This window comes from Heptranchias perlo, chromosome 32, assembly GCF_035084215.1.
Source record: "Heptranchias perlo isolate sHepPer1 chromosome 32, sHepPer1.hap1, whole genome shotgun sequence".
Lineage (NCBI taxonomy): Eukaryota > Metazoa > Chordata > Chondrichthyes > Hexanchiformes > Hexanchidae > Heptranchias > Heptranchias perlo.
In genome coordinates, this window is record NC_090356.1 from 5,881,556 (window position 1) to 5,908,473 (window position 26,918).

A 26,918-nucleotide genomic window follows, 5' to 3' on the forward strand; every position below is an offset into this window, starting at 1 on the left:
AAAATACCGCAAGCAGTTTTAATATTGCGCATGAAAAGCGGATCAAAGACAAAGTGGAACATTTCAGCTCCAATCCACCGATATCTGGTGTCGAAACCGGTTGGTAAAATCCTCTTTCCTCACCTGGAGTTGGACCAGTTGCCGCGGTCGCCGTGTGAATGTGCAAATTCAAGGCACAGTCTGACTCCCTGCTGATTGCAGGCTGTGTGTGTGTTGCCCGGGGTTCAATCCACCAACACTGTCCGATTGCAAATGTTGCAGGGAAATCAGAGCAGGCGTCTCCGTCGCTTCAGCAACCGGAGAGTGCATTTGAGATGGTTTAGTGTTACCTGGGCTGGAGGGAGAGAGAGAGGTTAGAGACTGACAGCTCCGCCTGGCTGAGGGCCAGAGGGAGAGTCTCGGGCTCTTTATATATAAGGGCTGATTCATTCAGAGACAGAGAGAGAAAGTGGGAGAGTCCCGTCTGCCAAAGGCACAGCCGCCACTCGGACTCACACAGGCGGGAAGAAAAATACAATCAACAGGGGGAGAGGCTCAGCAATGAGCAGTAAGGGGACAGAGAAAGGACAGGAAACACTTTCAGTAGTGAGACTGAAAAAAGATGAAATCCAAAGACAAAATCATGTGGAAAAGAAACAAAGCAGATCCAAACGGCATTTGCAGAACCAAAGGGGGAGACACTTTGGAATGTGAAACATTAATCCTTAGAAACTCTCGGCTGAATTTTTAATGGTCCCTGAGGCAGTTTGCAAAATGGAAGCAAACAAGCAATATTTGCATTTACATTGCACATTATCACATCGTTACACTGTCTCAATGCGAATTGCTTTTCAAATGCAATGACTGTTGTTATGTAGACAAATGGGGCAGCCATGATGCGCCAGCAACACTTTGAAAGCGGGAATCAGATAAATAATCAATTAATCGATTTAATTTTAGTGCTGGTGGTTAAGGGACCAATGCTGTCCAGGGCAATCCCTGCCTTTCTTCAAATAGTACCAATAGATCTTTAACTTCCACCTGAACAGGCAGACAGGACCTCAGTTTAATGTCTCATCTGAAGGACTGGCACCTAGACAATATAGCACCCCTTAGCACTGCACCAGAGTCAGCCTCGCTTAGAGGCTCAAATCTTGGATAGCAACCGAGCAAAGCTTACATAAATGACATCACACAGACCAGGGAATATTAAAGTACTATGCCAGAAAGATAGATCCGTGCAGAAAAGTGTAACGCAGAAAGGAGATTGTAAGAGTAAAAGTAGACAAAATAAATATATATATAAAAGACTTGCACACTGTGCACTTCATAAGATTACCTCCTGTATCATGCTTTTTATGTAAACATTTATCATGGATAAAACGTATTTCAACTTTTTTATAATGGAAAAAGCCTATCTGCCTATCACAGTTTAATTTTTCAAATTGCCATACTTATGGCTGCTTTTACTGCCCCCTCCCCCACCCACACATTGGCCTCCTGTTTCCCACTGAGCCACAGGCCTGCAATGCTCCTTTTCAATTAGGATAGGACCTGCAACTCCTATACTTTAAACAAAAAAATGTCCACAGAATGTGGGCAATGCTGCATTTATTGCCCAACCCCAGTTGCCCTGAACAAGATGGTGGTGGGTCTTCCCCTTGAACTGTTGCTGTCCTTGTTGTAACGGTGCTCCCACAATGGTGTTCTGCAGGGAATTCCAAGATTTTGATCCAGTGGTGATGAAGGAACAGCGGTATACATCAAAGTCAAGAATGTGTGTGACTTAGAGGGGAACTTGGGGGTGATGGTGTTTCCATGATATTACTGCTCTTGTCCTGTTGGTGATAGAACACGTGGGGCTGTCGAACTAAACTTGGCGAGTTGCTACAGTGCATTTTGTAGGCACAATTTCTAGAGTCAGAACCTTCCTACAAATATTAGAATATCCCTGATTCACAATACTACATACTGTGCGTGTTTTTGTGCTTTAAAATATATTTAATACAATGGGGATTTAGGATTTTTCATGTTGTGTGCTAATATTATTAAGATTTGTCATGAATCAGGTGAGCCCTGGTAAAATATTTTCAGACTGAACAAATATTAAGGACACATTGTTGTACAAATATTAAGGACACATTGCGGTAAGGGGACTGTCGTGTAGTGGTTATGATACCAGACGTGAGTTCAAATCCAACCAAATCAAGTTGTGAAATTGAGCAATCACTGGGAAAAAAAAGTAAGGTGCTGTAAGATTCTGTCCTATTCGATGAATTTAGAATGACCGTTTTCCCTTCAGCTCTTACCTTCGCTGGAGGAATCACATTCCCAAATGCTGAAATCCCTCGCAGACAACTGTTGATCCCTAGAAACCACCAACCATTAACAACTACAACTCCCAGAATGCAACGGCAGCAGTTTCCTTTATTTCACCAACTCGATTGGTGGATACCACTGTCAATCAGAGCAGAACGCCTTGCGCTTCTGGTGCGCTCGCTCAGTTTGGGTCCCGCCTCTCAATTGGCGGTTTAAACGGTTTTCGGGGACGTGAGTCGCGCGGGCGGCGGACAGAGCGCGGGGTGGGTGTGTGTGTGTGTGTGTCCCGGATATAGAGTGAGGTAGATAGGTCAGGGATCGGGTCCAGCCCAAATAAACCAGCTCCGGGGCTGAGCAAGGAGCTCGGTTGGGACATAAAGTGAGGCGGGCCGGTCCGGACAGGCCGAGAGCGGAGTGAGGGGCCCGGTCCGGACAGGCTGAGAGCGGAGTGAGGGGCCCGGTCCGGACAGGCTGAGAGCGGAGTGAGGGGCCCGGTCCGGACAGGCTGAGAGCGGAGTGAGGGGCCCGGTCCGGACAGGCCGAGAGCGGAGTGAGGGGCCCGGTCCGGACAGGCTGAGAGCGGAGTGAGGGGCCCGGTCCGAACAGGCCGAGAGCGGAGTGAGGGGCCCGGTCCGAACAGGCCGAGAGCGGAGTGAGGGGCCCGGTCCGGACAGGCTGAGAGCGGAGTGAGGGGCCCGGTCCGGACAGGCCGAGAGCGGAGTGAGGGGCCCGGTCCGGACAGGCTGAGAGCGGAGTGAGGGGCCCGGTCCGAACAGGCCGAGAGCGGAGTGAGGGGCCCGGTCCGAACAGGCCGAGAGCGGAGTGAGGGGCCCGGTCCGGACAGGCCGAGAGCGGAGTGAGGGGCCCGGTCCGAACAGGCCGAGAGCGGAGTGAGGGGCCCGGTCCGGACAGGCCGAGAGCGGAGTGAGGGGCCCGGTCCGGACAGGCCGAGAGCGGAGTGAGGGGCCCGGTCCGGACAGGCCGAGAGCGGAGTGAGGGGCCCGGTCCGGACAGGCCGAGAGCGGAGTGAGGGGCCCGGTCCGGACAGGCCGAGAGCAGAGTGAGGGGCCCGGTCCGGACAGGCCGAGAGCAGAGTGAGGGGCCCGGTCCGGACAGGCCGAGAGCAGAGTGAGGGGCCCAGTCCGGACGGAGTGAGGCGGACAGACTGGGACAGGTGCGATGAATTTCTCCGAGCTATTCAAACAGTCGAACCAGCTGTGCAGGTTGTCCCCTGACGGGAAATACTCGGTAAGTGCTTTGATTACCGCTCAGTCTGGGACTGACCGGCTGGGGACTCCCGGCCATTCTGCTTCCCTTTAAAAGCACCGATAAAGTCGCAGTCCTGTCAACTCATTCATTCAGAGTCAGGCTTGTTCAGTACTGTGGCTGGGACTCTAGGATAATGCTGGGTGTGTGACATTCTCATACTGTGCCTATTTCAACTGTGAAAAACACCCAATTACGGATTTTCTTTTGCCCTTCCAGACTTAGGTTGCGTCTGGAGAGGGCACTTTGTGCTGTGCCCGACGCAAGGACTAAGAGGAAGTGTTAAACTGAAGCTCCAACTGTCTGTTCAGGTGGGTGTACAAGATCCCACGGCACTATTTGAGGAGTGGGAAGCTGCCCTGGCCAAGATTCATCCCTCAACCAAAAACGATTAATTGGTTATTCATCTCATTACTGTTTTTGGGACCTTGCAGTGTTGGCACGGAATAGTGACTGTACTTCAAATGTAATTATTTGGCTGTGAAGTATTGTGGGATGTCCTGAGGATGCAAATGATGCAATATAAATGCCCTCTTTTATAATGCTGCATATTTCTGGTGGTGGTAGTAGCAGTGCCAGCAATTTGAGGTGATGAATTAAGAGCATCATCTGAGGTGCACTGGCACATTGAAGAGATTGGTTTGAGCTGGACTGCAGTGCCACCAATGCCCTAAATAACCTGAGTAATAGCACTGTTGCTCATTTTTGGTTTAAAATGTTCATCTGTTTTGAAAACTCTTGATCCCAAACACTTCCATTTGTTTAATTTGGTTTGTGTTGTCTCTTTTTTTCTTAACATCATTAAAACTTCCTTAATGTTTGCTTGGTGTTGATGGTCCTGATACAATTGAAGGTGAATGAGCCAGTGATGAAGCTGGTATTGATTATCCAATATCTCTGAATATAGTAGCTGAATAAAAGATCTATGTTCTCTGTTACAATTGTGTATCTATGGGAACTCTGCTGTGTGATATGGGGGTAAGTTCTTGTTTTTATGTAGCAAGTCTTGTATGATTCATGCAATCCCCTTTTTGTTGCTTTTTTTTATTTGTTCATGGGATGTGGGTGTCGCTGGCGAGGCCGGCATTTATTGCCCATCCCTAATTGCCCTTAAGAAGGTGGTGGTGAGCTGCCGCCTTGAACCGCTGCAGTCCGTGTGGTGAAGGTTCTCCCACAGTGCTGTTAGGAATATATCGCTGTTCCTTCATCGTCGCTGGGTCAAAATCCTGGAACTCCTTTCTTAACAGCACTGTGGGAGAACCTTCACCACGCGGACTGCAGCGGTTCAAGAAGGCGGCTCACCACCACCTTCTCAAGGGCAATTAGGGATGGGCAATAAATGCTGGCCTCGCCAGCGACGCCCACATCCCGTGAACGAATAATAAAAAAAAATTTTGACCCAGCGACGATGAAGGAACGGCGATATATTTCCAAGTCGGGATGGTGTGTGACTTGGAGGGGAACATGCAGGTGGTGTTCCCACGTACCTGCTGCTCTTGTCCTTCTAGGTAGTAGAGGTCGCGGGTTTGGGAGGTGCTGTCGAAGAAGCCTTGGCGAGTTGCTGCAGTGCATCCTATGGACGGTACACACTGCAGCCACAGTGTGCCGGTGTGAAGGGAGTGAATGTTTAGGGTGGTGGATGGGGTGCCAATCAAGTGGGCTGCTTTGTCCTGGTTCTAAGTTAATTTGATGAACATGATGGTTTCACTGTTAGACCCCCCCCCCCCCCCCCCCCCCAGCTATTCTGGAAGGATTGCCTGGTTTAAAAGTATAGAATGATACAGCACAGAAGGAGGCCATTTGGCCCATTGTGCCTGTGCCAAACTAGAATCCCTGAACCTGAGGGTGTCTGAAGAGGTTATAGTGGTCATCAGATTTCTGTATTTCCTGACTTAATAGCATGTTTTTTTTTCTGTTCTATACCAATAAAATGTTTTTGCAATGTGCGTCACAGTTTTCCTTTGAGAAGCTGACACTGACTTGGAAATTAGGACAAGTGTCTGGGATTGTCAATATTTGCAGACGGTCCACCACACAGACAAGTTTGAAACTTTGTTACACGACTTACTAGATAATTTTAAATAACTTTTTTAAAAATTAGAAGATCATACACACAAGTTTAAAAATAAGGCATTCTAGTCCTTTTTAACTTAGAGTAGGGAGGTTATCACCAACCCCCCACTGCTTGCCAGTAGGATTCCTGTATAAGTCTGTGATATGAAAGGACGATACATCACAGATCTTGTACCACAGAATCTCACCTTAAAGGGTGGAAGTAATATCCCTTAGTCTAGAGGCGATGAGACTGAATAACCAGACCAGGTAGTGTTAGATTTTCTTTTCCCCCAAAATATTTAACTATGAATTATTTAAAAAAACAAATTGGGTTTTGGAGAGTTAATGTATTTGATCTTTTTGTGTAGGCCGTGTGTGTCCAGTATCGACTGGTAATCCGTGATGTGCGCACCTTGCAGGTCCTGCACCTGTACACGTGTCTGGACCAGATTCAATACGTCGAATGGTCCGCAGACTCCCTTTTCATCTTATGTGCCATGTACAAGCGTGGACTCATACAGGTAGTGTGTGTGCTTGCATGTGTATTTCTCTTTGTTTAGAATGCCTTTCACTTCCATTCATTATCCTTCAGCAGGAAAATTTATATTGTATGCCATATAGTTTCGTAAGATATCCACTCCAGTACATGTCTGTATTTAACTAATGGGAGGCCTGTTGCTGAGGAGTGAGAAAATGAATGTAGGAATCAGAAAGGGTCATTCAACCCATTCTGCCCCCGTGCATGACCCAGTCTGAATATTTTCCGTTTCTTTCCTACTCTGGTGAATTTTGTGAACCAGTGGAATGCGACTATTTTAGGCATTATATAGTAAATTAGCTTAAACAGACACGTGGATGTGAACAATACATTTAAATGCCTTGGAACATTTTTCTACATTAAAGGCATATATAAATACAACTTTTTGTTGTGTACTGCTCATTTCACGCTGCAGCCTGTAAAAGGAGTTAGTAAAGTCAAATGGTTAACTTACTGTAAATTAGTGAGGATTGTTGTCAATAGAATGCTTGCAGCAAGGACCCAAATCTTGGAATTTTTAATTTACTGGTGTTGAGCTTTCTCTCTCTGCTGAGAACTACCTGAAAGCAGTTTAGGGTCAAATAAGGTGTTGTGGAATTGTTGGGGGAAGTTGCACTTTATTAATTTCTGCACATTGTTTTATGGTATCAGTCTTGGCTCAGTGCTAGCGCACTCGCCTCTGAGTCAGAAGGTTGTGTTGTTCAAGTTCCACTCCAGAGACTTGAGCCCATAATCTATGCTGATCCTGAAGGGATGCTGCACTGTTGGGAGGTATGGTCTTTCGGATGAGGCGTTAAACAGAGTCTGCCCACTTGGGTTGACTTGTAAACTTGCCCACTTGTAAAATATCCCATGGCACTAGTCAAAGAAGAGCAGCTGAGTTTTCCCTGGTGCCCTGGCCCATATTTATCCCTCAACTAACATCACTGAAACAAAGTATCTGGTCATTATCTCATTGCTGTTTGTAGGACCTTGCTGTGTGAAAATTGGTTGCCACATTTTCCTACAACAGTGACTACACTTTTAAAAAATACTTTATTGGCTGTAAAGTGCTTTGAGACATTCTGAGGTTGTGAAAGATGCTATATAAATGCAAATTCTTTTCTGTTTTATTCACCTGCTTGGCTCAAGTGAGTTGAATTAACAATCGTTGCTTCAGCCAGGTAATGCTCACCTTATGCAATCAGGCACTTCAACCTTCTCTAAAATGTGGCATGCCATTGTGCATGTCAGTATGTGCCATGTCTGCAAATTTAGAGTGGAGTTTTAAAGGGCACTTGAACCTGATTTCTTGGACGAGCATTTCTTCTCGTATGCACTTTATAGCTACCCTAGTGTTTACTGTTTAGTACTTAAGGTGTTTGGACCTATGTTAGGAACTTATTGCTGGGTACAATGCAAGTTGCGATGTACATTGGATTCTGTGGCATTGTTGGCTCCAGTTGTTGCACTGGAGCCAGCATAAGGTTACTTCACTGCAGCGACCGCCTTGGATTGATCTCCTTAGAATATGCCAGGTGAATTTAGGGTTAGTAGATATACACCAAGGGAATACCGTGGATAAAGGGGGGCTAGATCGTCCGATGGCCTTCTGCCTGAAAATTAGTATGCTATGGACATAATGAAAATTGGTAGGGAATATTTCATGCTTGGATAAGTGCAAGAAGTAGTTTTACTTCTCCTGATGTAAATTACAGGCAAGTTTTTAAAAAAATTGTATGCATAGAGCCAAGCACCTTGAGGGAGTTGACATCCTTAGGTGGGAAGAGTAGAAAACCGGAGTGGGGAATTACCTCAAAATCAAGGTTAAAATCAGCAGCATGTTAGTACTCCAAATATTCAGTTCCAGAAAGTGATGAGACATAAGTTTGTGCCAGTGATACCAAATTCCAAAGCTCTTGGTTGTGCCATTAGGGAGGGTATTTTTTTAACCACGGTGGAATGGAAAATGTCTGGGTGGGCAAGTTTTAAGCACCTCTGAGTACTGAAAAAGGGCTGAAATGAATTTACACCCCAGTGTCTCTGGAATATACTGGCAAAATGCTTAAGTTGCAGTAAGATGAGGATGGAGCCACTTGCTTGTTAATTGGCCAGTTTCCACTTTGTCGCTCCGTGCTATCCTCCACGTTGATTGCACGGTAGATGGGGCTAAATCTTCTGCCCACTGACAATAAATGAGCAGAAAATCTAATCCTATAGTGTCATGTAGAAAATCAAGCTTGCGTTCTTTATCACATTTTATAGTATATCATCAATTCACGTTGCCACTGCTTCACTTAAAATCCTAGCTGATGAAGTTATACATGCATGGAGGTGATAGTAGTTAGAGGCAGTGACCTGTGCTGGGGTACAATTCCATAGGTACTAACAGCCCTCTGCTGCCTTATCCAAGTGGTCACTCTTCATGTGTGAGGATGACTGACTGATTGTTAGCAGACTATTCAGCTAACTCAGCAAAGACCAGGGATCTAACCTGAGATGTTTGTAGCATTATGCTACAGGTCTACATCAGATGCTGAATCGTTTTAATTATTTACTATTTTCTTGAAATGGTTGCTGCGATTCTTAGTGCTGAGTATTATAACATGCGATAAGAGAAATGTATGCAACACAGGATTTTAATTTTTTTTTAATAAGTTGCAGATATGAGATTTTGTCAGACATGACTTTTGGTGCAGAAATACTGTCACCAGACAGTTCTTTGTGCGTTAGTAGAACAGCTGCTGTAACGTAGGTTTTACATTTTTAAAATGCTCATTTACTGCAGGATTTGCAACTTCTGCCTAAAAGTGGCTATTGCACAATGGGGGAAAAAACAAACAATTTGACTGACTGCTCATGCTGATCGGTCTTCTACTTCGCAGGTACCTTCTACACGCAAAACGTGCATTTCAAGCCACATTGTGGGTATTAATTATGTTTTTAAAGTTTAAATAATTATCATACCATCTACAAATGTATACATCATTGAGAGCAAGCCCCTCATACAAGTCTTTTGCCTGTTGGCCAAAGTGAGCAAAACTTAGATTATCAACATTCTACTGCAAATCATGATATGAAGAAAAGCATCATAGGTAAGGACACCATTACCTTTGCAGAGGTATCCAGCGCCAGTCTTTCATGGTCCAGCTTGTTGTCTTCTAAAATTTTCTATGGTTTGAAATGTTGTTGGAGTGGTTCTTCTCTATCTCGATCTGAGTGAGGGGAGCTGCCTGCTTATGACAGATTGTTTGCGTAGGCTGAGATCATATTTAACTTGTGGCTTTTCTAAAAACAGGTCTGGTCCTTGGAGCAGCCTGATTGGCACTGCAAGATTGACGAGGGTTCGGCTGGGTTAGTGGCCTCGCGCTGGAGTCCAGACGGACGTCACATTCTCAACACTACAGAGTTCCATGTAAGTGAGGTTAATGCCACCCCACCAGCACAGCATCAACAGTTGCTGTCTGTAGTCTTGTGCTGAAATAGGATTTAAGGGTTAGCAGTTGTTTGACTACCACTTGCTCTGCTTATGTTAAGCAATATTATATGGCTATGAGGGAGTTAAAAAGCTGCTGTACGGCGATGGAATTCGGATACCACAATAAACTGATAGCTTGAACTGTCTAGTGTCCTGGATCCTAAAATATGTATTGACTTTCTAAAGTAAGTTGCATTCTCAATGGTGCCATACGTTTTGGAAAAGCATAAAAGTACAAGATAGCAGGCTTTCTTTAGTAATATATACTTTTAAAATAATCTGTCATTCTATTGACATTGAAATTTGACCTCTTAGTGAAGTATAATACCACAATTTTTTTTTTAAAAGCTGTTTGACACAGTTGTGGGTACCTGCGGTCAGGGCGCTTGAGTGTTATTTTCATTGCCAAATCCTCCCTCCACCCCCACCCCCCCCCCCCCCCCACCCCCCCTCAACTCCCAACCCATTTCTGAAATGGTAGTGTTGCTTTATATATAATAAGGAATATTACATAGTAGGAATGTGTTTCCAATGCTCTCCTGGACAGCCTTCCATTCTCCAGCGTTTGTAAACCTCTGCTCATCCAAAGGGGCATTGGCTTCATGAAAATCATGTATCTGAAAAACCCTTTTCTAAAATTTGTTTGCAAGCACTTTGTAAACTGCACTTCAAAAGTACTTAATTGGCTGTAAAGCGCTATGGGACATCCTGAGGTCGTGAAAGGCACTATATAAATGAAAGTTCCTTCTTTCTTCCTTACTCACAAACTCCCCTCCCCTTCAATCTCCATCAAACACCTGGAACACAAAAAAAAATTCCTACAGTTGGCAATCTTACAAGTGCAAATTGAAAACCAAAAGAGGAGGTTTACAGCAGCTTTAGTAGAAAGAAAATAAAGCTGTATAGTGACTGACAGTTGACATAAATTGTGTCAAAACTCATCACCTCCTTGCTTCTGCATGACATCAACATGATAAAAATGGCACACTGTGCTTTACACACACCCCCAACATGGAAAACAGGTTTGCAAACATTTTATTTTCAAGAAGATGGTTTCCCTTTTAAAGATGAAGTCTGCCAACACCTCCCGAAGGGCTGTCTGCAGGAGGCTTCAACTGTCAGTCAGTATACAGCTGTATGTTCTTTCTACTAATGCTGCTGTAAACTTCCTCTTTTAGTTTTCAATTTGCACTTGTAAGATTGCCAACTGTAGGAACTTTTTTGTGCTCCACGCATTTGATGGCGGTTGAAGAGGAGGGGAGTTTGTGAGTAAGGAAGAAAGAAGGAACTTGCATTTATATACTTGCATTATATAGTGCGGGGAAACACTGCAGCCAATTTGCGCACAGCAAGGTCCCACAAACAGCAATGCGATGAATGACCAAATAATCTCTCTCAGTGATATTGGTTGAGGGATTAAATTAGCCAGGACACCGGGAGAACTGAAATCTCTTTCTTTGGCTCGGCACCCATTTTTCCCACGCGCCTCTGAAGTGCCTTGGGATGTTTATTCTATGTCAACCGTGCAATATAAATGCAAGTTATCGTAGTTCCAGGAAACTAGATATTGAGAAATTTAGACATTTTAAATAACACGAGCAAAGATAGGTTGGCGGTCCCGTCCTGATCCAATGTACACTGTCCAACTTTGTTTACTGGGTACTGATCAGGATTAGGGACTCTGGTTGATTATTCCCCCCCCTAGTTCAGAATCATTGAAGCTACTAGCACATATATTGGCATCGTGACTGAGATCAGTTAACTCGCCACAGGTCAGGTTCTGTACCACACTGGTTTGTGCAATTGTCCACAGGCCATCAAGGAGCCCGTAATTGCAGTATTTATGGATATCAATACAGGTTCACTTTTTTTTGAAGTGCTGTGGAAGGGAAAATTGAAAATCATGTTACTCTGTGAGGGCTACTTTATATCTAATTTCTGTACACAGTCTATTGTCGCATTTGTCAGTTCCATAGATCTCTTCCAATCCATTTACTGCGCCAAGTCTGAAAAGGACTAAGTGCACACAGTACTTTGCGGGTTAAATTCCACCAAACCGTCCTCGTTCCCTTCTAATGCACTTTGTTAAAAAGTTGGTGGGTGGAGTATTAATTTTTACCTTTTTGATTAAAAAAGGATTAGGAAACTCTGGTAAACCTTTATACAGCTGCTCTGCCTCAGGAATGACAATAGCCCACTTGAACATTTCAAACTAAAAATCTGTTATTCACACATTGCTTTCAGTACAGATTTTCAGATGGTTTCTGCTTTATATTTTTATTTATTTCTTTTGTTCTCTTTGAGGGTAGCTGAGCAGGTAGGCAGCTTGCTTTGGCAATGTTGCTTTTCATCCAAACGCTAGGTTGTGTATGATAATTTGGGCATGGAGTGGGTCTTGCCTTTTGGATTATCATCCTCTTATGGAAGAAAAACTTGGCCGTCAGTCTGTACCCGAGTTTCCTGATAATTAAACTTCCTCCTATACAAGTAGAAGCTACATAAGCTTAAGATATACCCACACGCATCAGTTTTGCAATTTATCTTGCAAATTTACAGCTAAGATCAACATCGACTCAGTGAATGGTTTGTTCTGTCACTCACCTTTTCTCGTTTGGCCTGGGTGCTATCAATCCCTGAGTCCAAACTTGCAGCATTTGGCAGCACAGGCACGCAAACCCACCCAACACTAATATGGATAATTATTAGAGGAACTTCATTTCAAAATGGTGCAATCGGCATAGTGATTTCAGTGCATCAGATTTATGATGCTTTTGTCGAGTGTCTTTTAATTATGTTGTATTTGGAGATCAGACCCACGAATAGGTATTTCAGACGTGTGACTCACTAAATTGTGTTGACTTCAGTCATGTGATGTTTAGAATCTCCTAAACAAGCTGATAGACTGTTGTAAGACTGACGTTATCATGGTTCACAAACATTGTCAATTGAGAGAAATTGCTGATCATGGCTGATTTGAAGTGCCTTGAATGAAGTGTGAAGCAAGCTATTCTACCCTCCTAATAATTGGTTAGTATTACAGAGTAGCTTTGGGTACATTCTAGCAAATTTTGAACAATGTTTTATAATTTTGTAGTCTGCTTTGCTACTATGTGCAGGAATCAGATTGTGCCACTCTTCGAAGTGTACAGTGTGCAGGAATTTTTTTTCTTCCTATCAGACTGTTCAATGGATTTAGACAGGGTGCCAGGGAAGTCGTATATCTTATGACCTCAAGTTGGCTGAAATACAAACAGGTGCTCTTAGCGAGTCTTTAGTGTAACTGTTTTCCGAAAACACGGGCCATAGCGTCCTGATGCATGTGGTGTGAAATTCTTCCAGCTGGTAGGGTTTGGAGGCGGTGTGTCTGCTGCAGTCTGAACTTGCCTTGACCTCCCACATCTAGACTCGCTGAAGTGGCATTGGCGTCTGTGTCAGAATAAAGCCCTGTGATTATTTTACCAGACTTCTGCTCCGTTTGGCATGCAGGCAGAGTACAGGGACCCTAGTGTTTCATAATTCAGACAACCCCAGCTTTTTTACGCCCCTATTTCAGAGCTATTGCAAACACTCCACGTAAACCCATCTCAAGGTAGGTTTGTGAGAGGCCCCACATGTGGCTTGCAGAACTTTGCATGTAGTGCTCATGTACTACTTGTTGTACCATGCGGCTTCAATGAGCGATTAAACTGGACTTTCTTCAAACTATAAATTGATCTGTAAATTCAGTAATTCTGTGCCCGTTTTATTCATGCACATGTATTCCTGTTATATGGGCAAGGGGTACCTGAGGTCTGAAACTTTCAATGGTGCTCCATTACTGAAAAAATAGCTTCAATCAGATTTGGGTCTGTTTTCCGTGCTTGATTTGAATTGTATTTTCACACTTTGCTTTTGCAAGGAAAATAAATGAACAAAAGTAGTTTTTAAATCTTTTTAAAAATGCACTAATTGAACTATTTCTGCATAATATTTTCAATTTATCAAACTCTAGGAAATACCCTGGTCCTCGGATCTAGTGTGTATGGGGAGGGGGTGTGTGTGTGAAGGGGCTGTTGGTTACAATGTAAGCTGTTGGCCCTACAATGCTGTACTTACAATGGTGTCAAGGGAACAGTCATCACCTGGCCATTCCTGTGCTACTCACCAATGGCGAGTTCAGATAGCATAGATAGAGTTGGTGAGATGAGTGGCTCGGGGAGAAGAGCAATGGGCAAGTGAGGAAAGACGGGTACAAAGGAAGGAAGTGTTGACTGGAATGCAACTACTTTCTGCTTTCTCTGGCCTCTTTTATCGCGCGCCCCCCCCCCACTGATCCTCACTGTTGCAAGCAGAATAAGCTTCCTGTACGGGTACGTGTGGGCCTTGGAATGTATTCGCAATCCTTTGGAATGCTCTTGCTGGTCCTTTGGATCGGATCTACACACGCACACACATGTCTGTACTAGGGAATTGTGAAGCCAAACGAGTACTGTGCCCCTTGCAATTAAAACAAATGGTAATGCTGTGGTCCACTTAACGTTATAGATCTGGGCGGTGTTACAGTTCCTTTAAAATGTTTAGTTTCTATTTTATTTGTAGTGAGGCGATACCCTGTTTATATTGACACAATTGAAAATGGTGATTCATGTCTGAAAATCTGCAGACTGTACCGTATCCTAAAACGAGCATCTCACAGACGGTATTCCGAGGATCTTGCATCAACCAGTTAGAGCCGACTGGTCTGTGACTATCAGTTTATTTTAGTCAACCTCCTAATAATTGAGGACTGCTTTCATAGTAAGTGTGTGATTTGTCTGACAGACAAACGTACATTGTCTAATAAACCCCCTTCAAGGCTATATCTGTATATTACAACAACAATTGTGCACAAAATTCATGATTCTGAGTTCTCTACTGTCTGTCTTTCCCATGGCCCCCCCCCCCCCCCCCCCCTCCACTACCATTTGAAAAGTGTGCACGAGGAGTTGAAATGGGTTGATATTGTAACCCTGGGCAATGAACCCAGAATTATTTTTATTTGAAGATATTCCACTAATTTGAGGTCTACAGATGCTCCCTGAAAAGTGTACAGAATGTACAAATAACTGTGAAATGAAGTCCATTGCAGTGCTGGTGTATATTGGACCTGATGGAAACTTTTTCTGGAGGGCAGAAGATTGCTCAGAAGATTCTTATTTGCTTACACCAAGTCTCTTCTTTCTCCAATCAAATTGTAATCTCAAATTTAAAACAGATTTTAATTCACCAAACTGATTAAGTAATTTTCTCAGACTTGAGACCCTGAAGAAATAGGTGTACCAGAGTGCAAGGCAAAGGCCAGTAAGTATTACTTTACATGATGAGTGATCAACAGCTGGAGCAGGATGTCCAGAATGATGCTTGAGGCCAGGACATGGGACTCATTTGAGAAACAGCTGGATGCTGTAATAGGGGAGATGATGGAGTTTACATTCTGAAGGGTGAAATCAAATGGGCCAGAAGGTCGTCTTTATCTGAACATATCTTTAGAGAACAAAAGTACATTTGTAAAGGCTCCATCTGAGGTGCTGTCTTTCAGATGAGACATTAAACCGAGGCCCTGCCTGCCCTCTTAAGTGGATGTAAAAGATCCCACGGCACTATTCGGAGAAGAGCAGGGGAGGTCTCCTGGTATCCTGGCCAACATTCATCCCTCAACCGACATCTAAAATGGATGATCTGGTCATTTATTTAATGGCTTTTAGTTGGACCTTGCTGTGTTCAAATTGGCTGCCATGTTTCCTACATTACAACAGTGACTACACTTCAAAAGGTATTTCATTTTCTGTAAGGCGTTTTGGGATGTCCTGAGGTGAAAGGCACTATATAAATGAGTTCTTTTTATTTCAGAGCCAGTAACTTTGTCACCTTGCTTGGAGTTTAATCACACTTGGTGCAGTCGGTAATATTCCCTCAGTTCTAGTTCAGAATGAATGTACTGGGACCTGTTTGTCCCTGCAGAAATACTGTATAGTTTCAGCAGCTGTCTCAATCCAGCAAGCTCTTTCCCATCCAAAAATTTCCCGTCGAAAAATAACTACCTACTTGACTCTGATTACTTGAGATGGGCACTTGAATGTTTTTTGAGTCCCTGCATTTAGAAATACTACACACTTTTAATTTTTCTTGTGTGACTAGGGAAAGGAGTGAACTTTTTGAGTTGACTTATTAGAAGGTTTTAAATTCGTTAGAGACATTGACGAACCTGACAAAAGGTTTTAAAACTAGGTTATTCAGGCACTACTATTTCACACAAAGGTGCATGGAACAGTTGGCTAGGGAAGGCCATTGGGTTTAGGTACCCATTTGTTGCTGGAGAAAGGGGGAATTGAGAAACTCTGGGAAGGTAGAGTTGAGCTCAGACTAAAAGAGGTAGCATTGTTAGAGGTAACATAACTGCTTTTTCATAACCCTAAAATTTCCTATGTTGCTAAATTAAATTATCACCCAACTCTGTGAGGAGATATTGACTTATTTTATTTCCCCATGCATAGGGACACTGGGATGGAGAGTGTATATGGCTGGGTGCTGCATTATGTGGTGCATTTACTCAGTGAACCATTATTCTTTGGGGGGGGGGGGAGAAAAAAATCAGCTGGTTATTTCCTTCTGAAACACATTATTCTGGTTATTATAGCCCTTGGCTCTCATATTCCAGGTAAATAGTGATGAGGTTACTAAAGAGCTTCCTGAGTGTAAATTTATGGAATTAAGTATAACTATGATAGAAACTTCTGGAAGGAGGGAGAACTGGAGAGTAAGTTACCTTGGGATAACCTCACTTCCAAGAACTGGCCAGAGATGAGCAAGGGCCTGGGAAAAGTTTCTTGTTGCCTGTTTGACCAGTTTGCAGTGGCAAAAGAGGGGATGGAGAATATTTTTTTATATTCTCCTTATTTGGAAGACTGTGCTCTGTATGAGGTGAGGGGCTCAGTAATAGTATTAATATATGTCAAAAGTCATTTAATATTTATCACCTTAGAGAAGAGAAGGCTAAGGGGAGATTTAATAGAGGTTTTCAAAATTGAGGGGTTGTGATAGACTAGATAGGGAGAAACTGTTTCCAGTGGCAGGAGGTTCGTTAACCACAGGACACAGATCTAAAATAATTGGCAAAAAAAAAGAGGGGAGATGAGGAGAATTTTTTTTATTCAACGAGTTGTTACAATCTAGAATGCATTGCGTGAAAGGGCGGTGGAAGCAGATTTATTAATAACTTTCAAAATGGAATTGGATCGCTACTTAAAAAGGAAACATTTGCAGAGCTATAGGGAAAGAGCAGGCAAGTGGGACTAATTGGGTAGCTCTTTCAGAGAGCTGGCGCAGGCACGATAGGCTGAGTGGCCACCCTCTGTGCTGTATGATTCTATGATACAGCTCCTTGACTGTTTGCTTGATTCTTTTTTGTCCCATCCCTCCCAGAAGTTATAGACTCCCATTAGGGTATGGTTCCAGTGGTGCCAGGCATTCTACAGTATTTTATCCAAGTTGCTAATGTTCATTTTTGAACCTAGACAATGAACGTGTGGCCGGGGTCTGACCATGGTGATCAGGGGCCATCACAGCCGTTCATTTTCTAGCAAGCACTTCTACTGGCTAAGATCTAATTCAGCAAAGGCCAAGGATTGAACCTTGCACCTTCCTGTGTTGTCTTCGTTATATGCTGACTTTACCAACTGAGTAATCAGAGGAGCCTAATGTTTAATATTGCAGTGTATGTTTTTACTTAATATTGGAGTGAATTCGAGCAGCACTTTGAGGATTGCAATGGAACAAAATTAACTTATAGGTTATCATCATGCTCTTAGAATCTTTCAAAATCAAAACAAAATTGGAGTAGAAATGTGATTGGTTCTGGATGCAATTGCTATCTTTGTTCAAATGCTTTATGCTGTGGAATGTGTACAGAATAATCCTGCAAAATCCCGTGCTGACAGACACGGCTATGAAAAGAGACCCTCTGACCGAGCAGAGTCTGGTTTACAAATTGAAGGCTATTTGAGCTAGTATGTTTTTATTGTTGTGTTTTATACAGTGATGGTTACCAGTACTGCACCTGTTGGAGTGTTTCAGCAGCAGTGGCTGGTGCCAACCAGTCCTGGAGTACGATTAACCATCTGACGCACTGATAGTATGAAATCAGATTTTTATATAAATGTTTGTTTTACAAAATTACAAGCCCAAAATATGTTTAGGAGCAAGTCCGACTTATGTGAATTTTTGATTTGGCTGAAGAGGGAGAATTTAGAATTGTGTGCTCCCAGTGCCACCAATAATCTTGTTGATCGACTGCAAAGTCTGCTGCGTTGTGTATATGAGATTGGTAATCTGGATTTAATGGAGCTGCTCAGGGACGTACAGAGCTCCTCCTTTCGTCTGAATGGCCTGGTAGCAAGGAGACTCTGCATGGATGGTCTCCATTTGATACAGAAATTTGCCTTTTTTCAAAAAGTCTTTGTGGCATTTTATTTTTGTAACACTTTTTTTTATTTTTAAATTAGGCTGTGGTTTTTACTTTGAACAAACTCCACCCCTGCCCCCCCCCCCCCCCCCAGACTTTGCACCCCATTTTAGGTCAATATTTTTAATTGTATATTATTGTTAAATTTCCCTCCTCTTAAATGACACCGCATTACAGCCTGTTCTTTATAGCATAGTCGCCCAGTGGTAGGCTGCATTCTGTTGAGCAGTTTGCAGCTGCAGGTACTGTCTGTGTTCCATACAGCATAGCAAAACTTCGTATATTGACAGAGCACTGGTGTACAACGAACGATTTATGAGCAGTTTGAAGAACTAATAACCACAGATTAAAAGTTTTGTTCTGATTCCTTCAGTACCTGGGTTCTGTATAGATGTGTAACACTAGTCAGAATTTTGGTGTTGCTGTGCAAAAGATTTTTTTTATATTAGCTCTTGTCAAAGTTGCCAGTCAGATTTTTAAATCTCCTCTGTCAGTACTAGGGGAGGAAAGAAGAGAATGAGTTTGTTATGGCTGTGCTTCTCTGTCTCTGGGCACTGACTGAATTTTTTTATAAACTGCCTGATTTTTTTTCTTGGACTAAATTAAAATCAGGGATAGTTTTCCACAACCTTCACTCTGCATCTGAATGTAAAGTCTTTGCTTTATAATATAATTTTAAATAAACTCTACTAGCTACTTTGTTTGTAAAGGGGGAATACAATCTGTGTACGTGTGCTCATCCGCACATTGAGGAACCAGTTATTCCTACTCTGAGCCCATGTTTGGCCCAATGAAATGAATGAGCATGATGTATAGTGTATTTTATAAAGGCAGAGGAAACTATATTAGCATCAAGTTTCATAAGTAATGTTTGATTTATTAATTCCATAAAACAAACTGGGAATTGACTCTGTTTTCCAGACATTAGCCTTCAAGTGTTAAACCAACTGAGGTACAAAAGTGCTTCTTTGTGCCAGAAGTGAAAAGCATAAGATTTTAGTAGGAATTCAGACAATTCTGAGGTGGGGCAACAAACTTCAATCCTAAATCCTGGTGACTGTTTACTGAGGCCAAGTGTCTGAGGGTGCTTTAATTAAAGGGGATCTTTATCGTTAGGGCACGTGTTCAGATTGGTAAATCTGAGATATGTTAACTTTAAAAAGAGATCTTGCTTAAGTGCCATTTACAGGTCTCGTCTGTTTCTTTGTACATGGCAGTTGAAGCCAGCATCTGAGGTCAGGAGCTACCATTAGCGCTGCCTCCTAGACACTTGTTCCTTCTATAAATCACTGAATTTATTTTAAAAAAACAATGGCTGCTTTGTTACCCATGCTGCTTGGTGCAGGTGAAACCACTCAATTTGGCTAATGGATCAATTTCATCCATACTTGAGGCTACAACTGCAGTGGATTTTACATCTGCTGTCGCAATGGCAGGCCAAAATGGGCAGCATCCTTTTAATTTATGAATAATCTCAAAAATAAAATGGTCATGGGGCCACTGGTTTATGATGATTTAAGTTCATTTCCATTTTAATCAGATGGGATTCCAGGACGTTTACTAGGAATTTTGGATTTCATTCCATGATTCCATTGCTTGTTCTCTGAGAATGGAAAACCAGCGATCCTCGTTACTGAGTTTTATTAAAATTGAGGCTTAATCTCTCTTTGGTTGTAACTATCAGAGTTTAATATCCCTCAAACTGTGCACAGCCTTGCCTTATCGAGTTACTGTGCTTGGAGAGTTTCAGCAATTTGTATTCTATTTTAAAAGCGGCTGTACAGTGGCAGAATTCAGGATCATTTTCAACAGCTGAGAGCTGAGCTTGTACAGCTGGGACAAAAAGGTGCCTTGCATGCTAAGCTTTTTTTAAAAAAAAATTAATAAAATTTTTGGGGTCAGGATATCTTGGAATCTTAAAAATTAGTCACCTGACAGCTTTTATACACAAGGCTTGGTCTTGAGAATTCTTTTTTCTCATTTGAGGTGCTTTGTTAGCAAACTTTGTCACCACCACCTTCTCGAGGGCAATTAGGGATGGGCAATAAATGCCGGCCTCGCCAGCGACGTCCACATCCCATGAACGAATAACGGAGTTTCTTTTTCATTACTTCCAGTTTTTTTTTCCCCCTCTTGCCCATCTCTCGTGAAGTTGCTAGTTCCATGGGCAGAAGAATGAAACCATGGCCGAATTGGTATTCTTCAAAAATGAGCCTGGGCACTGAGCATGAGAGGCTATTTGCAGCTTCGCCTTCACCTGATACATTTCACACTTTTTTAACAGCAGGAAGATGCTGGACCAGGACTGGAGCCGGGAGCTGTCTGTCCTTTTCTTGCAACCCTGGCAGAGATTAGCTAACTTGACCTATGCTAGGAGTCAAAACTAGAATCTGTAGTTTGCAGGGGGTGGGGGTAGGGGTAGAAAGAGAATTCCCCTCTAATTGTTAATTAATTTATTGTTTTTTTTTCATCAATGATCCTTTGTTTTGCGTGCACTGGCCTGGTACTGAAACGTGCAGTAATTGCAGTAAAGACTTGGCATCAGTATTGTGTGTATGCCTACTGTCTGGTCTGGTCATTTTTGGTATACCAGTTCAGATAAATAGAAATACTGTGCTGAAAATTAAATCAAGGGAGGACCTTTTAAGTATGTGTAACCACTAATCTTGGAGAAAGTTTAAAACTGTTCAGTGACTCACCAGGTTACTGTACAGGATACAACGTTGTTGGGGAGAAGCTTTTGCGCATTCACCTAGCATTATTTGTTTTCTGCTTTCTTTCCTGAATTCACTGATGTATTTGGGCTGCCTACCCTTTGGCATCTCACCCGAGTGGCCATTCTTTATGGATGAGAGTGCCAACTGTGGAGGAGCATCACAACCAAATCTGATCCTGTCTTCACCTGATGTCCACACGTATACATTTTCCAGTGGAGTCACTGGGTAGCAATCAGAAGCAGGAACTCCATCCACTTCTTCTGCTTCTCTTTTCCCCCTCCCTATTTCCTAGCTCAAGATTGCTGAGGTCAATTGCAGCACCCTCTCGGCTGCTCCAGCTGACTCGGCATGAGTCACACCTTGTACTGTTTAGTGTGTTTGGCTCAGAATTATACCTTTTACCTACTGAGCCACTGGGAGAAGCTTCCTTCCAATCTAAACTCCTTAGTCCCCCTGAGGCCCATTTACAATCCAATGTGATTTTGTTATGAAACTTGTTGCAAATGATGAGCTTCAAAGACCTGAAACAAACTTCAGAAAGGGACTTAAAAGTTGGATTGTTTGAGTTAAGAGAAATGGTATGTCGTTGACATTGATGCAGACATGACTGGTCTTTACATTCATTGATGTAAAAATATGTTGCATTTTTGATCAAATTGTACATTAAGGTTAATAGTTTAATGGGTTGGGTGGTGTGAATGACATTCTTGCATAGAGTTCTTGTAATTTCAGCTGCTGAGAAGGGATTTGTTATTCAGTGTGGAAGTGTAGCCTGTAGGCTTGCACAGATTAATTTCTATGGGGTCATGTTTGGGTCGGAGTTCCGGCGTTCTGCGCTTGCTACGGCAATGAAATAAATAAACGTTTATCTCTCTCGACAGCTGAGAATCACCGTCTGGTCGCTGTGCACCAAATCTGTATCTTATATCAAGTATCCCAAGGCCTGTCAGCATGGTAAGTGGATGAGCAATCTTGTTTTGAAGGATAATATATGAAGCATGAATTAAGTGGAATTGAGAAGGATGTGTGTTGTAAACTGGTTATTGATTCTGCTTATATCTACAGTCCTCAATGTGTTAATTATTTGATTTCTATTGTTATCATTTGCATAACAGGTTCTTGGTGGTGGTGGTGGGGGGGTAAAACCAAAGATCTTTGTTCAAGGAAATCCATTGAAAAGAAGTGAAACTCGAAAGGAAGCATCCCAGAAGGGTAGTCTGGGTCCTAATGTGCCATATCACAAGACAATGGAGTACTCTTTGTCTGCCTGTTTTTCTCCTTGCAACTTTGCTGATCTTGTCCTTTCAAAAAACAACCTGGTTGAGTTTCCCAGAAGGAGCGGAGATTGAGGACATGCCTTTTAACGCTGGTCTATGCCTCTCCTAGGGGCTGCCTACTGAGTGGCGTTGGCAGGGATGAGGGAGTGGGGAAGGAGTAGCCCATCTACCTGCCCTGAATGGCTGAAAAAGAGATAATTATTTAAGAAAAAAAAAATCTAGATTCATGGAATTCACTAATAGGATTTTGTATTTCTTATACACTGGAGCCCTTGCAATCAATTTTCACTTCCCAGAGAAACCAGTCTATCTTGAGTAGAATCATAGAAGCTTACAACATGGAAACAGGCCCTTCGGCCCAACATGTCCATGTCGCCCAGTTTATACCACTAAGCTAGTCCCAATTGCCTGCACTTGGCCCATATCCCTCTATACCCATCTTACCCATGTAACTTTCAGTTACCCATGTAGGCTTTCATCTTCTGTATTGACTGACAAAGGAAAGGTTGTGCACTACTGACTTTTGTCACTAGGTGTAGCTGACAACTAAGAATGCTGTACTCCGGATTATTTTTCAGATATGATGAGCAGAACTTGATCATAAACAATTGATCGTGCAGATTGTATCTTAGAAAACAGTGCTCTGTAATTTTTTTGGTTTGAGAGACTTGAACTTAAAGCAGATTACACGAGGCATATTTTTGGATTGCTGTAATTTGAAACTCAAAAAGACAAAGTGTTAATTAAAAAACACAGATTTTGAATCCCAAAAAAGTGAAATCCTGGGGGTGTGCTGTTAGCTAATTTGAGTCAGGGTTGCAGTTGCGGCACCCTAATTGGCATCAGTGCCCTGAGCTAGGGTAGAGAAAAATCAGTCAGGGTCCCTAATGACCCCTGCTAAAAAGTGTGTGTGGGGATTCTGTCTGAGGACAGAAATGGGCTTGGTTGTGAGTTCCTCCACAGCTTAATAGCCTGCTGACACTTGGTAATTTTAACCTAACCTGCCTGGCAGAAAACTGACAGGATCAGATCGGCCACCTGTTTTACATTTCCATTGTGGAAAGTAAAATTGGGTGGGGTGTAAAACGGGCGGCAGATCCAATCCTGTCAGCTTCCCGCGGGAGGATTAAGTTAAAATTACCCCCTCATTGTCGAGGCTTATACATTTGGGTGAGATATCGGTGTCCATGGAAGTGTACCTCAGCCTTCAGGAGAGAAAGGGATAAAATTGGGGACAGTACAAATAAGTATTTGAAAGCAAGTTTTTATTAGAAGTTTTGTTCCTCAATCGGCTTTAGTTTAACCATTTTAACTAGGTGCTTGTGTGGAGGATGGATTTCCATGTGTAGCTTCTTTAAGACCCTGTAAGATTTTGACAATCTGACAAAATGCCCCACACTAAATGCTTGTTTATGGCCTCAGGGATGGATTTCACCAAGGACGGCCGCTACATGGCGTTAGCAGAGAGACGGGACTGCAAGGATTACATAAGTATCTTTGTGTGCAGCGAGTGGCAGCTGCTGCGGGTAACTAACTTTTATATACATAAAAAAAAACACACACACACACACACACACACACACACACACACACACACACACACACACACACACACACACACACTCATGCTTGATGAATACTTTTATTCCAAGCACTGCATTGCTGGAATGCCAGGAGCAAGGTCTTTTTCTATGCTCATGGAGGTGAATGGTTGCCAGTGCTAGGGGATGGAATTTTTTCCCCCATTTTGCACCCAGTGCTTGCCTCAAGCAGTTTGAATCGCTTACAGAATGGGTTAGATCAAGGTAAAGATTCTTTTTATATTGCTCCCTGATGAATCGGCTCCCTATTGCACCAGTGCGAAATTTCCAATTCCTTCCCTAGCCAGCCTTCTGAGCAGGACTGCTAATCTATGTGGGCTGTGGATCCATACACTCTGGGAACTGTGCTTAGACTGCAGCCAGTTCAGAGAGATTTTCATGCCATTAATCTGGACTGGATTTGAACCTGTCCCAGTAGAAAGATGTACTGTAAGCCATCATGCAACCCAGGGCCAAGTATGAGGCAGCATTTTATTTGCATTCCTATTATGTCCTTCCCAGCTTCAGTGTTGCAATGTCCAAAATCCTGGGGTCTACATATAATGTAGCTAATGCTTGTTTTTTTCTGTTACCTTTTTAGAGTGTTCCTGTAAATGGTCTGTAGTAAATATGTTTAAAATTGGATATGTATTTCCCTAACTGCTATTATGCCTTGCCAGCGACACCAACATCCCATGAACGAATAATCAAAAAAAATGCCACGAATGAGTTATCCTGTCTGGGTGTGATGGGGGTACCAGTGCCATGAGCGAAATCCAGTGCTAATGTTTGACCTTAAAAGCTGCATTGAAGATTGATCATCTATGACACACACCCTTTTGATCTTAAATCTGTAAAGCGTTCTGCTTAGTGAAATAATATATTTGGATCTTCAACTTAAAAACCCTAGTAGTTGAATATTAAGTACTGATTATTTCTTCTTGGTGTTCTGTTGAATAAAATTTTTCAGTTGGTTAATGCAGTGTTTCTCCTCTTCCTTCCCCACCCCCCCCCCCCCCACCACCAAAAGTTCCAAAGTGTGCTTAAAAGATTACAATTGGAATGTCTTAAAAACAACTTGTGTTTTATATTCCCATTTCTGATCACTCTTACTAGTGTTGTTTTTGGGGTTGCTGGAAGTACTTGGTGTCGCTGGGATATCGATGGACTTTCTGGGGCATTCTTGGGGAGACTGTTCCTGAGGAATCGTTTATGTAAATGCTGACGTAATTTTATTGCCTCTTTTTTTGTGCAATTGTCTAAATAAAATCCACTGGCAAAGATTTTTCTAAACTTGATTTGGTAGCTGTCTTTTTGATTCGTTCATGGGATGTGGGCGTTGCTGGCAAGGCCGGCATTTATTGCCCTTTGAGAAGGTGGTGGTGAGTGGCTTGCTCAGCCATTTCAGAGGGCGATTTAAGAATCAACCACATTGCAGTGGGTCTGGAGTCATATATAGGCCAGACCGGGTAAGGGTGGCAGGTTTCCTTCCCGAAAGGACATTAGTGAACCAGGTGGGTTTTTACGACAATCCGGTAGTTTCATGGCCACCATTACTGATGCTAGTTTTTTTTTCCCCAGATTTTATTTAATTGAATTTAATTTCCCCAGCTGCTGTGGTGGGATTTGAACTCATGACTCTGAATTATTCAGCCAGGCTTCTGGATTACTAGTCCAATAACATAATCACTATGCTACCGTACCCATATTCTAACCGTGATAATCCTCTTGTGTGTAATTTGTTCAGCATTTTGAGACTGAGACCCAGGACCTGGCTGGTATCGAGTGGTCACCCAACAGCTGTGTGCTGGCAGTCTGGGATTCCTGTTTGGAGGTGAGTGGCAGCCCTGGAAAGGGATATTGCAGCTTGAAAGATTCCTATCTTTAAAATGTTAATTTCTTAGAAGTAAATTTGGAGACCACGGTGTTGTGTGTTGATGGACGAGACACAGGGTTGTGATTGCAGTGCTGTATGGTGAGTTCTTGGCCTTCTGTTAGAGCAGAAAATTTTAAAATGAAGTATGTTTTTGGGGATTGATATCTAGAAGTGTACAGTTTACTGTTTGTTCATACTTATGGTCTCTTCAGATGTCAGCCTTGATAGTGGTCGCCTCTGAGTCAGAAGGTTGTGGGTTCAGGCCCCAAATCTAGAGATTTGAGCAAATAATCTAGGTTGACACTTCAGTCTAGTACTAAGGGAGGGCTGCACTGTCGAAGGTGCCGTCATTCGGTGAGACGTTAAACTGATCCCATGGCACTACTTGAAGAACAACAGGGGAGTTCTGCTGGTGTCCTGGCTAACATTTATCCTTCCACCAACATCACTTAAAAGCAGATTATCTGGTCATTTATCTCACTGCTGTTTGTGGGACTTTGTTCTGCGCAAATTGGCTGCCATGTTTCCTACATTACAACAGTGACTATATCTTTAAAATGCTTCATTGGCTGCAAAATGCTTTGGACGTCCTGAGGACGTGACAGATGCTACATAAATGCAAGATCATTTATTTTACTTTCAACATTAACTGGTGTCGCAAGACAGAGGTTGCCAGCACAAGCATACAGATTTCCTAATATTGATCTCCTCTAGAGGAAAAATCAGAGCTGACCTTGTGTTGCACGCATCTCTGCATAGAATGCCTCTTATTTTTGCACATTGTAAACACAAATTAGCTGCATTATGTTGATTTTATAAAATTGCTTTGTGGGACTGTTCTCACCTTTTTGGCACTGAGTAAACTGTTTTGTTCCTTCCAGTATAAAGTCCTCTTGTATTCATTAGACGGGCGCCTGCTGTCCACCTACAGCGCGTACGAGTGGTCTCTCGGTGTGAAGTCTGTTGCGTGGAGTCCAAGCAGCCAGTTTCTGGCCATTGGGAGTTATGATGAAAAGGTAAGAGATGTGACACAGGTCAGTGAAATTGAGAGCCAACTGGCAGCTTTCAGCAGGAATCGGTTAAAACTGGTGAAAGGAAAGTTTAGGTCAAATTTCAGAAAGAACTTCTTCACATATCAACAACTTGCATTTTATATAGCGCCTTTAACATAGCAAAATGTCCCAAGGAACTTCACAGGAGCTTAATCAGATAAAAATTGTCACCAAGCCAAAAAAGGGGTGACTAAAAGTTTGGTCAAAGGGTGGGTTTTAAGCAGGGTCTTGGAGGTGGAGAGGTTTAGGGAGGGAATTCCAGAACTTAGGGCCAAGGTGGCTAAAGGCATGGCCGCCAATAGTGGGGAAGTATGATCAAAACT

At 42.8% G+C, this 26,918-nt stretch overlaps 2 protein-coding genes across 4 annotated transcripts in view; one reads left to right on the forward strand and one right to left on the reverse strand.

Moving 5' to 3' along the window:
• tp73 (tumor protein p73) overlaps window positions 1-296 on the reverse strand; it is a 158,923-nt gene extending 158,627 nt beyond the window's left edge. The window contains exon 1 of the mRNA XM_067970246.1: window positions 124-296. The gene's annotated coding sequence lies outside the window, so the exon portion shown is untranslated. The remainder of the gene's footprint in view (window positions 1-123) is intronic.
• A 2,186-nt stretch (window positions 297-2,482) lies between these two features.
• The window catches only part of wrap73 (WD repeat containing, antisense to TP73), a 38,214-nt gene continuing 13,778 nt past the window's right edge, over window positions 2,483-26,918 (forward strand). The window contains exons 1-8 of one of the 3 annotated variants that reach the window (XM_067970250.1): window positions 2,483-3,546; window positions 3,784-3,875; window positions 5,988-6,140; window positions 9,435-9,551; window positions 21,692-21,764; window positions 23,510-23,613; window positions 25,415-25,501; window positions 26,425-26,559. In XM_067970250.1, the coding sequence (XP_067826351.1) occupies window positions 6,117-6,140; window positions 9,435-9,551; window positions 21,692-21,764; window positions 23,510-23,613; window positions 25,415-25,501; window positions 26,425-26,559 (540 nt within the window). In that variant the 5' untranslated portion in view covers window positions 2,483-3,546; window positions 3,784-3,875; window positions 5,988-6,116. The remainder of the gene's footprint in view (window positions 3,547-3,783; window positions 3,876-5,987; window positions 6,141-9,434; window positions 9,552-21,691; window positions 21,765-23,509; window positions 23,614-25,414; window positions 25,502-26,424; window positions 26,560-26,918) is intronic. The other 2 variants (XM_067970251.1, XM_067970249.1) reach the window with 2 other exon arrangements.